Raw genomic sequence first — 12,368 nt, 5'->3', positions numbered from 1 at the left:
ACTAAAGCAAGCACTCGATTTCAGGATAAGATTTACTACCGGATTCCACTTTGGCACCTTATTTGGTAAATCGGTTCGTTGTTTAGATTCACGCCTACCTCAATGACATTTTCCCCCTAGAGGATCAATTTTTTAATTGTCTGTTTTAGACATCTTTTTAAGGCTGTATGGAAATCTTATGCATAATCATGTGATGTATTTCTTGTTGCAAATATGTGTGCAAGAAACGCACAACAGACCCGAATGTGGGCAAATTATTACTTTAATAAAAAAATAAAACAGCCTCTGGCCGCTACCCACGTTTTTTTTAGTTCCCTAATCTTTTCAATTCCCCTTCCTTTCATCTCTCCCTTAGGCCCCCAAGCCCAAAGGACAAATAACCACGAACTTTCCATTTCCTCCAACCAGGTGGTAAACAAGAGGCTGCGCTTCTTCTCTTCAGCGCTCCACTGGCTTCCCTCCGTTCCTTCCAGGTACAAGAAAACCAATCAATCGTGGAATTGATTCGTTCCAAGATTGCAGGAAAAACAGGTGCGGCAGTCTTTCCGGCTGCGCGGGGGCGGAGTGTGGGTGCCGATCGTTGCCTGAGGGCGACTGCAGGGCGGTGTGACCCAAGTTAAAAACTCTCCTGGGTGCTCCTGCCTAGTTTCTGCGCAAGCAGCAGCGAGCGGCGCTCGGGGCGAGTCTGGTCTGCAATTGCACCGAGGTGGGGAAACCGAGCACGCCCTCCCGACACACACACACACACACACACACACACACACACACACACTCGCGGGAGCCGATCCGGCGGCAGGGAAGAGGGCTCCGCGCGCAGCGGCGGGAGGAGCGGCTGAGTGACAGCGGAGCGGAGCAGAGCCTTGGGTTGTTGGAACCTGTCAGAGCACGCAGCAGTCAGGCTCACCCTGAGTCTCGGGAGCTGTGCGTGCGTACAGACACACAGACACCACACAGACACACGCACGCACGCACGCAGAGTTCCCCTACCCCCGCCAAGAAAACCAAGAGGGGAGGCAAACAGGTCCCCCCCGGAAGCCCAGTCGCTTCCTCTTCCCCACCCTTTGTGTGAGCAGCCCTGACAGCTCCTAGCCGGGATTTGGTCCCGACCACCTGGAAGTTCCCCACCGCAGAGCTGTCTAAATCAAGAGCGAGAGTTTCCCAGCCAAGGGATGTCCCGCGCGTCACCTCCTCCGGGGCGGCTAACCCGCGCCCTCAGAACCCAGACGCCCGGCTCCAGCCTCCCTTCTCTCCCAGCCCTCTTTACCGAGCCGGGGGGTGGGCGGCTCGCGCCGCCGCGCAGCCTCTCTCGGGGAGCCGCGGCGGGGTTCCCGGACGCGCAGGGGGCGCGCCCTCCAGGCCTCGGGCAGCCACTGGTAGAGAGGGCGGCTCGACGGCTCTCCTCCCGCCGAGGCTGCGCGGTGGCCCAACTTCTGGACCGAGAGCAGAGAGGGGGAACCCCAGGGCGGTGTGAAATTAGCGCTGCATGGAGCAGGAGAGGGCGCCCCGGGGGCCGACTCACCTCCCGTCGAACTCCGCGGCCGCCTGCAGATAGAGCGAGGACCCGAGCACCAGCGCCAGGAGGAAATCCATGGTGGGCGGCTCAGCTGCGCGCGGCGAGCAGGTTGGGGGTGCTGGGCTCGCAGGAGAGGCGCGCTCGGCTCCCCCGGGGAGCTGCGGCAGCCGGGAACCCCTGCGGCCGCCGCTGCTACTGCTGCCACTCTCGGAGGAGAGCGGCGCGGCGCGCAGCCGGAGCAGGTCTGCGCGCGGCGTCCCGAGCCCCCTCCGGCTCCCTCCGCGAGAGGGGAGGTGCTGCAGGGGAAGCTGCGCCGCCTGCGGGGAGGGGCGGGGGGCGCGCGTGCGCCCGACTAGCCGCTCTCGGGGCCCCGGGTGAGGGGTGAGGGTGCTCGGCCCGGCTGCGGGAAGCTCGCGGGCGGGGGCGCCGCGGGAAGGCAGCGTCTCTTGGGGACCAGCCAAGCGGGGTGGGCGCCAGGCTGGGAGGAAAGTTGCGAGCCTGGCCTGGGCTGGGGAGAGGGTGCTCGGCAGGAAAGTCAGAGCCGGGGAGGAAAGGGGCCCGGGCCGGAGGTGCGCGCTCCGCGGGTTCCTTCCGAGCAGGTGGTGATCGAAGGGGCGAGCCGCAGCTTTCACCGGAGGGCGAAGTCCAAGATGAGAGAGGTTTGTGGGACTGGAGCTGAGCAGTGTCTGCATGTAGTGAAACCGCAGCCCGACTTGGACAAATTAGCAAAGGCAAACTCAGGGAGTTTGCTTCTCCCGCAGAGTTGGCAGAGGCAGATTTTTAAAAATTTTGTAACCAAGCGAAAGAAATGCTTGGCTTCTTTTTCGACTTTTGAAGAAGAGACGTGCAGACTGTTTCCATCTCTGCCAGCTCAACAATGAGCACATTAGAAGGAGAGCGACGGCTGCCCCTTTAGGGACACGTGTCCCCCGGAGAGGGAGGGCGGTTACTACTTAGCAGTCCTGTGGTGCCCGATACTGCGGAGATCATTTAGAAAACCATTTTGAACCATCATTGCTCTGTTATTGCAGAGTAAAATGTATTATAAAAGGACTGTGTTCAAATGAAAACACTCAGTGATTAACCTAAAATGCACGTTAAAACATCAGTCCAATCAAGTCACCTCTCTTCCCAAGCCCTACCCGGAATAACTGCCCAGGCCGGTGATCTGGTCTCCCATACCTCTCCTCTAATCCATGGCCTCCGTGCCTTTCTCCCACACTCCAGGCATGCCCCTTGCCTCGGGCCGTTAACTGTTACTTCTGCCTGGACCCAGATATCGGCATGGCTCCCATTCTCACTTCAGTCTTTGCTCATATGTCACCTCTTTGTGGAGACGAACCTTGACCACCCTATTTAAAATTGCAACCTGTCCCTGCCTGTTCTAATTTGTCTTTTCTCCAAAGCACTCATCTTCTAGTTTCCTATATAATTTGCTTATTTCTTGTTTTGCATGTCTTCTTTCTGCTAGAATGCAAACTCTACAAGGGCAAGTTTCTTTGTTTAGTGCCTGGCATGTAGTAGGTGCTCATAAATGTTTACCGAATGAGTTTGTTACGTTACAAACTCCCCGCCCCATCTTTATTGTTTTTTTGAGATTTCTCCAACTTTAAATTTTTAATGGAAAGTTCTGTGGCAGAGAGACCTCATTATCTCAATCTCTTAGTGTGTATAAACACAGGAATTTTCTGCAAGAAAAGGAAAAATAATGGTTTCAAGTTAAATGACTCTTTGATTTCCAAGTTGTTTTCTGTTAGCAAAACAAGTTTCTATTTTAATCTCAGGAAATATCCATTCCATTTCAGGCTTGGGACATTATTTTAGGCAAACAGCTTGGTGTCATCCATTTCAGATCTTTCTAAAAACGTAGGAGTCAAAATATTTTTTCTGCAGAAAATCAAATTTTTGTAAGTGTAATGTAGGCCTGGTTCCAGGTTCCAGTGGCTGCTTCTTAGCCATTTTCTTTGTTTCTAGGTTCCTGGCTTGAGCAATGGATGATTAGAGAGAAAGGGGCCAACCTACAGGCTAAAAACTGGAGATGGAACAAAAGGAGGATGAGTGGTAGGTGAAAATAGGACAAATGTCTGGAGTAAGTGTGTAATACACCCTCTGCCTATCTCTTCTTTTTTTTTCCATATATTTTCTTTGGCCTAGAAAACACTCAATTCATCTTCCTTCTTCTTCTTCTTCTTCTTCTTTTTTTTTTTTAAGTTTTATTGGAATATAGTTGATTTACCATGTTGTGTTAGTTTCAGGTGTACAGCAAAGTGAATCAGCATCTTCCTTCTTCATAGGGACACTCTCCACTTACCGTTTGGGTACAAGCTTAGCTGACAGTTACCCAAGAAGGAAGCCTTTGTGATTTTTCGCGTGCCTGGGACTCCTGTGGCATGTGCTTCTATAGCCCTATGCGTCCCCTAGAGTAACTCTTTTTTTTTTTTTTTTTTTTAATTTTTATTTATTATTTATTTATTATGTTTATTTTTGGCTGTGTTGGGTCTTCGTTTCTGTGCGAGGGCTTTCTCCAGTTGCGGCGAGTGGGGGCCACTCTTCATCGCGGTGCGCGGGCCTGTCACTATCGCGGCCTCTCTTGTTGCGGAGCAGAGGCTCCAGACGCTCAGGCTCAGTAGTTGTGGCTCACGGGCCCAGTTGCTCCGCGGCATGTGGGATCTTCCCAGACCAGGGCTCGAACCCGTGTCCCCTGCATTGGCAGGCAGATTCTCAACCACTGCGCCACCAGGGAAGCCCTAGAGTAACTCTTAACGTACTGTGGTGGAACTACTTCTCTAATCAAATCTAGTTTCCCTCGAGACACTAATCTAACCAATAGGAGGGCAAGGGCAGTCGTCATTGTATCCCTTGCGCCCAGCACGATGCCTGGCACAAGGCTTAAATTCAGCAAATATTAAATAGATCGCATTGGGTTGGATTAAATTCTGCCTGGTGAACTTTAGCTTCTCCCTTGAGTCAGCCATAGCTAATTATATCAGTCTTTGTTGAATCATGGAGTGAGGAGACTCTAAAGGAATTCCAAGGTCTAACTGGGTAATCTGCTGCCATTATGACCACCCGTGCCCATTCCAAAAAAGAGGTGGAGTTCCTATGGGAGTGACATTTCACTATCTCAGTCTTAAAAACAAACAAGAGGACTTCCCTGGTGGTCCAGTTTTTAAGATCCACCTTCCAATGCAGGGGATGTGGAACAATCCCTGGTCAGGGAACTAAGATCCCACATGCTGAGGGGCAACTAAGCCCACGTGCTCTAGAGCCCGCGTGCCGCAGGGAAAGATCCTGCGTGCTGCAACTGAGACCCAATGCAGCCAAATAAATAAATAAACAAAATAAGAAAGAACCATACCAAACAGCTTTTAGCAATATCTGTACTTTTCCAGTAGGACAACGTTTTGGTTAGGTTTCATACCAGATAATGCCACCTTGCAAGGAGTAATCCCAATTTCCTTGCACACAAATAATCATCTATCACTGGCCACAATGTGATACAGATAAATGGCAAAATAGAGCTAAGCGAACACAACTTCCAATACCTGGGAATCAGAAGCTCTTAATTATTTAGTCTTTTTTTTTTTTTCCCCAACAAATATTTATTGAGAGCCTACCCTGTATTGGCCATTTCTAGGTGCTAGGACTTCAGCAACAAGACAAAGTCATGCCCCGAAAGAGCTTGCATTGCACTGGAGGAGCAAGACAATATGTGCTATAAAGAGAGGGTAAAAGGTGTAAATAGAGTAAAGGAAGGATAAGGTGATAGAGAGAGATGGGCTGTGATTTTAGGTGGAGTGATTTGGTCACCTCTGGGAGATGACATTTGAGCAGAGTCAGGATAAAGTGAGGGTGTTGGGTAGCGGTAGTGTTAGGGCAAAGGAGAGAGAAAATGTGTTTTCTCTACCAAGTTCTCGTAGTCCGTGTCGTGCAAGCTGTTAAGCAAGCGATTGCTCCTCCTGTCCCATATGCGGCCGTGACACAGGGACAGGGCTACTGCTTCAAAAAGTCCTGTTAAGAAAAGAGAAGGATGAGGAACACACAGCTGCTCATTCGCGGCAGTTCTGACCCCAGGTGAGCAAGAATCACGGAGATGCTCTTCTCTGGCAGCAGAGGGAGGAGCAGACAATCAGGTCACCCCTGCTTCTACTACCTTGTCCATTCATCCATCCTCTAGGGCCACATCAGAAGTGACTATTGGAGCATATGCCTTCCTTGGGGACTGTACATCACTGACAGTTCTTTTTCTACTGGTACAGATTTGAAGGCCTGAGTGTTGCTTTTAAGGAGCTAAGAGAGACAGCACATTTTCAGGCCAGACTCATGGTTTCTGTGGCTTTAAGATCTCCTTAAAACCCTAATAGACTTCTGATCTAATTGCTTCCAGTCAGTTCCTTGTGCAGATAACATAACCAAAGTCTTTTCCAGTCCTAGTTCCTAAGCCTGCTTTATTTCTTTGATTCCTCGTGTCCATACCTTACTCTTTCATCTTAACGGAGGCCCCCTTGAGGCTAGCTCAAATTATAGGGTTGTTGGGGAGGGCCACACCCGTACTCTGATCCTGGCCACAGGGATCAGATATATATTTATATTAATGTTCAGGGCCTAAAAGCAGTTGTCTTTTTCAACCCTGGGAGGCCCGAAATTTCTGGACATTCTCATTTCCTGCCATTTCTGCTTGTAAAACAGCCAGTTCTTGCCTGAGCCCATCCCCTTCTTAAGATACCTTATAAAAGCAACAAGGAGCAGCAAAGATACTAACATTCTCATTTTCTATAATGATATTCCTTTTATCTGGATATATACTGTACCTTCCAAGTGAGCATAGTAATAATTTTACAAAATAACATGTGTCACAAGCTTTCCAGCCTACACACAGCAGCTGTAGCTATACCACAATCAGAGCATACCACCCCTTCAAAGAACAATTCTAATACTATTTAAATTCTTCTAAAGTATCAAAAAAGAAATGCTTACGAATTATTCCTGAGAAGTCGTTGATATCTACACCTGAAAAAATAGCCTTTTCATATGTGCACAAACATACACACATATACAGATACGAATAGCAATGCAAAAGCCCTAAATAAATGATTAGTAAGTACAATCTAGGAATATACTAAAAGAATCCATTACAGTCAAGTTGACAGAAACCTCTATGTGGGTAAACGGTTAACAAAATCCTTTCCCATTCTTCATGAGAATTTGACCTTATGTTAACTTTTTAGCATTGTTCCCCTGGCAACCTGATAAGGTGATTTGTGAACTGTGTAGCTATGTGGCTGGTAAAAATGGACCCCTGATTGGTAAACTGCATTTAGACAGGGAGAACCAAATATGCCAGATGGCAAACCATAGCTTTGGAACAACCTGAGTTCAGTGACTGCGCATGTCCCTTGCAGAGACTGGACACTAGGCCAATAGGGTTGTCACAAAGATGGAACTGAAGGTGGATAACCACTGGTTGAATCTGCAAATGTGGGAACCGGATAAGAGAGGGCCAACCGTACTACACCATTTTATTTAAGGAGCTTGAGCATCTGTGGATTTTGGTCTGCGTGGGGGTCCTGGAACCAATCCCCTGCGGATATGGAAGGACAACTGTACTTACTGTCAGTGATTCTCATCCATCTTCAAGTAATTCTGCAAAGACAATGGAAGACTTTATTTGATAGGCCTTCAATTCTATTTTAATATCACTGGAAGAATTGAAATAGGCATGAATGGCTGACCAACACATTAGAAAGCAGTTTCAAGAATTATGAAATAAGTTATGTTTAGTCTCTTACCTTTCAGCTGTTTTAAATTTGTATCTTAATGATCTGATACAAATTTAAAAAATTTTTCTTCATGTTTTTATGTATAAAAGTAGAAAGATTCTTCTTCACTGACAATAAATTTTTAGTATCACAAAACCAAGAGTGGTACCACTAGCCAGCTTCTTTAACACATTACTCCTAATATCTTTGGCTTAACACAATTCAGTTCCTTTCATTAGTGCAAAATTGTAATGCAAGTTGGACAGCTCTCCTAAGAGATCCTTTGCAAGTGGCTATTCAGGCAGCTGGCCTCCTTCCATCCTGTGGTTTTATCTTCCTGGAGTTCTCCTGTAGCCACGTGGCCAAGGGAGAGAGAGAGCCCAGGCAATTACACCTGGGGGGTTTGTGGCATTCCACTGGCCACTACCTAGTTACATGGCTCCAATTTAACTAAAAGAGAATTTGGAAAATATATTTTTCCAGTGTGCCAAGGAGGAAAATGAAAACTTTTAATTGAATATCTAGCATTGTCTTTGCCGTAGCCTCAAGAAATCAGTAAACTTAGTATTTAATTATTGCCAGAAAGAAAACTTAACACTAATTATGACATCACTGAAAAATCATTGTACTTGAAAATCATTCTCCAAAATTCACTTAGTCTATGATTTTCATCATACAGTAAGTCAATATATTTATTTGGTAATTCTTAACGTATAATTCACCCAATTAAATTAGGTAAATTGTGTAAAGTACCTAGTCAAGCACATGGTACATGTAATAAGTGCTCAACAAATACTGATTGGTTTTACTGCTGGGAATTAAATGCTTCTCTAAGATTTTTCTATGTCTAAGACAGGCAACTGTAAACACTTGCCTGAACATCTTCTATGCCTAAACCAGCTCTGACAATGCTGTGTTGTGAATCTCTAATCTCAATTTAGCTTTTATCAAAGTATTTGAGGAAATTCAAAGTTGCCTAAAATACTCTTGCATCTCACTGCCACACGGGGGAAGTACTAGTTAAGCTTTTCACCTTTCATAATAAACTATCAACCTACTCTTCTGGTCTCTAAAGCATGGATCTGTTCTCAAACAACATGGAAGACCAATTCTTTAGGCAAAACTTTAGCGCTTATAAAAATCCTTCTTAAAATAAATGATATTTATGGAAGCCAACCTAGATAAGGGGATGTGCTATCTAACAATTCCTCTGGATTTCCCAAATATTAACCTTGGATCAAGTTAGTCTCTTGGAACTTAACTTAGAACCTGGAAGATTCTTCTCTTACTAAGTTGGACCTACAGCTTAAATGAGTTTATTATAAGATATAGTTAAGTAAGATCTTCACCTGCACTTTCTGGAAGATTGTTGTGGATGTTGTCTGATGTATCTGTTTTGATCCCATAAAGTAATTTCTTATAGAATTTCAGGCCAATAAAAATTTTGTTTCTTTGGAGAAAATTTTACGTCTTCTATTTTCTGATGAACACTTACTATATCAAGTTTCCCTTTTAAAAGTGGCTTCCGGAAAACTATGGAGACAGCAAAAAGATCAATGATTGCCAAGTGTTAATGCGGAGAAGGGGATGATGAGCAGAGCACAGAGAAATTTTAGAGCAGTGGAACAATTCTGTGTCATATGGTGATGGTGGGGATGCATGCCATTATACATTTGTCAAAACCCATAGAATGTACAATACCAAGAGTGAACCCTAGTGTAAACTATGGACTTTGGGGCTTCCCTGGTGGCGCAGTGGTTAAGAATCCGCCTGCCAATGCAGGGGACACGGGTTCGAGCCCTGGTCCGGGAAGATTCCACATGCCGTGGAGCAACTAAGCCTGTGTACCACAACTACTAAGCCACAACTACTGAAGCCCGCACACCTAGAGCCCGTGCAGCACAACAAAGAGTAGCCCCCACTCGCCGCAACTAGAGAAAGCCTGCACGCAGCAACAAAGACCCAACACAGCCAAAAATAAATAATTTTATTAAAAAAAAACTATGAACTTTGGGTGATTATAATGTGTCAGTGTAGGTGCACTGATTGTAACAAATGTACCACTTTGGTGGGGGATGTTGATAATGGGGGAGGCTGTGGGTGTGTGGGAGCAGGGGAGTGTGTGGGAAAACTCTGTACCTTCCATTTAATTTTGCTGTGAATCTAAAACGCCTCTAAAAAATAAATCTATTAAAATTTGTTTAAAAGAAAGGGTTTATATATCTTACCATTAATTTTCCCCAATAATTTAAATTTCATATGGCAGTTGTGTTTAATGTTATTTACTTTAAATTATGGACAATTAAAATTTTCATGTAAACTTGGAGGATAAATAAATAAATAAATAAATAAATTCATATATATTTTCTAAAGTGTCTACCAGGAAGCTCTGAGTTAAATTCTTTCTTTTCTTTTTTTTAATTTAATTAATTTATTTATATAGCAGGTTCTTATTAGTTATCTATTTTATACATATTAGTGTATATATGTCAATCCCAATCTCCCAATTCATCCCACCACCACCACCACCCCCGCCCTCTGCTTTCCCCCCTTGGTGTCCATACGTTTGTTCTCTACATCTGTGTCTCTATTTGTGCCTTGCAAACCAGTTCATCTGTACTATTTTCTAGATTCCACATATATGTGTTAATATACTATATTTGTTTTTATCTTTCTGACTTGCTTCACTCTGTACGACTGTCTCTAGGTCCATCCATGTCTCTACAAATGACCCAGTTTCGTTCCTTTTTAATGGCTGAGTAATATTCCATTGTATATATGTACCACATCTTCTCGATCCATTAGTCTCTCGATGGGCATTTAGGTTGCTTCAATGACCTGGCTATTGTAAACAGTGCTGCAATGAACATTGGGGTGCATGTGTCTTTTTGAATTATGGTTTTCTCTGGGTATATGCCCAAGTAGTGGGATTGCAAGGTCATATGGTATTTCCATTTTTAGTTTTTTAAGGAACCTCTATACTGTTCTCCATAGTGTCTGTATCGATTTACATTCCCCCCAACAGTGCAAGAGGGTTCCCTTTTCTACACACCCTCTCCAGCATTTGTTGTTTGTAGATTTTTCTGATGATGCCCATTCTAACCGGTGTGAGGTAATACCTCATTGTAGTTTTGATTTGCAGTTCTCTAATAATTAGTGATGTTGAAGAGCTTTTCATATGCCTCTTGGCCATCTGCATGTCTTCTTTGGAGAAATGTCTATTTAGGTCTTCTGCCCATTTTCTGATTGGGTTGTTTGTTTTTTTAATATTGAGCTGCATGAGCTGTTTATATATTTTTGAGATCAATCCTTTGTCCCTTGATTCGTTTGCAAATATTTTCTCCCATTCTGAGTGTTGTCTTTTCATCTTGTTTATGGTTTCCTTTGCTGTGCAAAAGCTTTGAAGTTTCATAAGGTCCCATTTGTTTACTTTTATTTTTATTTCCATTACTCTAGGAGGTGGGTCAAAAAGGACCTTGCTGTGATTTATGTCAAAGAGTGTTCTTCCTATGTTTTCCTCTAAGAGTTTTATAGTGTCCGGTCTTACATTTAGGTCTTTAATCCATTTTGAGTTTATTTTTGTGTATGGTGTTAGGGAGTGTTCTAATTTCATTCTTTGACATGTAGCTGTCCAGTTTTCCCAGCACCACTTATTGAAGAGACTGTCTTTTCTTGATTGTATATCCTTGCCTCCTTTGTCATAGATGAGTTGACCATAGGTGCATGGGTTTATCTCTGGGCTTTCTATCTTGTTCCATTGATCTATATTTCTGTTTTTGTGCCAGTACCATATTATCTTGACCATTGTAGCTTTGTGGTATAGTCTGAAGTCAGGGAGTCTAATTCCTCCAGCTCTGTTTTCTTCCCTCAAGATTTCTTTGGCTATTTGGGGTCTTTTGTGTCTCCATACAAATTTTAAGATTTTTTTGTTCTAGTTCTGTAAAACATGCCATTGGTAATTTGATAGGGATTGCATTGACTCTGTAGATTGCTTTGGGTAGTATAGTCATTTTCACAATATTGATTCTTCCAATCCAAGAACATGGTATATCTCTCCATCTGCTTGTGTCATCTTTGATTTCTTTCATCAGTGTCTTATAGTTTTCTGAGTACAGGTCTTTTACCTCCTTAGGTAGGTTTATTCCTAGGTATTTTATTCTTTTTGTTGCAATGGTGAATGGGATTGTTTCCTTAATCTCTCTTTCTGATCTTTTGTTGTTAGTGTATAAGAATGCAAGAGATTTCTGTGTATTAATTTTGTATCCTGCAACTTTACCAAATTCATTGATTAGCTCTAGTAGTTTTCTGGTGGCATCTTTAGGATTGTCTGTGTATAGTATCATGTCATCTGCTAACAGTGACAGTTTTACTTCTTCTTTTCTAATTTGTATTCCTTTTATTTCTTTTTCTTCTTTGATTGCTGTGACTAGGACTTCCAAAACTATGCTGAATAATAGTGGTGAGAGTGGACATCTTTGTCTTGTTCTTGATCTTAGAGGAAATGCTTTCAGTTTTTCACCATTGAGAATGATGTTTGCTGTGGGTTTGTCATATATGGCCTTTATTATGTTAAGGTAGGTTCCCTCAATGCCCACTTTCTGGACAGTTTTTATCATAAATTGGTGTCGAATTTTGTCAGAAGCTTTTTCTGCAACTGTTGAGATGATCATATGGTTTCTATTCTTCAATTTGTTAATATGGTGTATCGCATTGATTGATTTGCATATATTGAAGAATCCTTGCATCTCAGGTATAAATCCCACTTGATCATGGTGTATGATCCTTTTAATGTGTTGTTGGATTCTGTTTGTTAGTATTTTTTGAGGATTTTGGCATCTATATTCATCAGCGATATTGGTATGTAATTTTCTTTCTTTTAAATATCTTTGTCTGGTTTTGGTATCAGGGTGATGGTGGCCTTGTAGAATGAGTTTGGGAGTGTTCCTTCCTCTGCAATTTTTTGGAAGAGTTTGAGAAGGATGGGTGTTAGCTGTTCTCTAAATGTTTGATAGAATTCACCTGTGAAGCCATCTGGTCCTGGACATTTGTTTGTTGGAAGATTTTTAAACACAGTTTCAATTACATTACTTGTGATT

General features: G+C 43.7%; 1 protein-coding gene and 1 long non-coding RNA gene across 8 annotated transcripts in view; one reads left to right on the top strand and one right to left on the bottom strand.

Annotated features, from left to right (window-relative positions):
* NPNT (nephronectin) overlaps positions 1–2,366 on the bottom strand; it is a 72,613-nt gene extending 70,247 nt beyond the window's left edge. For 2 of the 7 annotated variants that reach the window (XM_082389075.1, XM_082389076.1), the window contains exon 1: positions 1,520–1,811. Coding sequence is in view for 5 of the 7 variants with exons in the window: in XM_082389073.1 (XP_082245199.1) it covers positions 1,520–2,205 (686 nt within the window). In the remaining 2 variants the exon portion in view is untranslated. Of the gene's footprint in view, positions 1–1,519 lie in introns of all 7 variants that reach the window. The other 5 variants (XM_082389073.1, XM_082389070.1, XM_082389071.1 and 2 more) reach the window with 5 other exon arrangements.
* The window catches only part of LOC309627296, a 30,072-nt gene continuing 18,093 nt past the window's right edge, over positions 390–12,368 (top strand). Inside the window, exons 1-2 of the long non-coding RNA XR_014243657.1 lie at positions 390–706; positions 3,488–3,574. This is a non-coding gene — a long non-coding RNA (uncharacterized lncRNA). The remainder of the gene's footprint in view (positions 707–3,487; positions 3,575–12,368) is intronic.

Source organism: Balaenoptera borealis (assembly GCF_965194805.1).
Source record: "Balaenoptera borealis genome assembly, chromosome: 4".
NCBI classification, from domain to species: Eukaryota; Metazoa; Chordata; class Mammalia; order Artiodactyla; family Balaenopteridae; genus Balaenoptera; species Balaenoptera borealis.
Note: the sequence above shows the minus strand (reverse complement) of the source record. Positions and strands in the feature narration are given on the sequence as shown.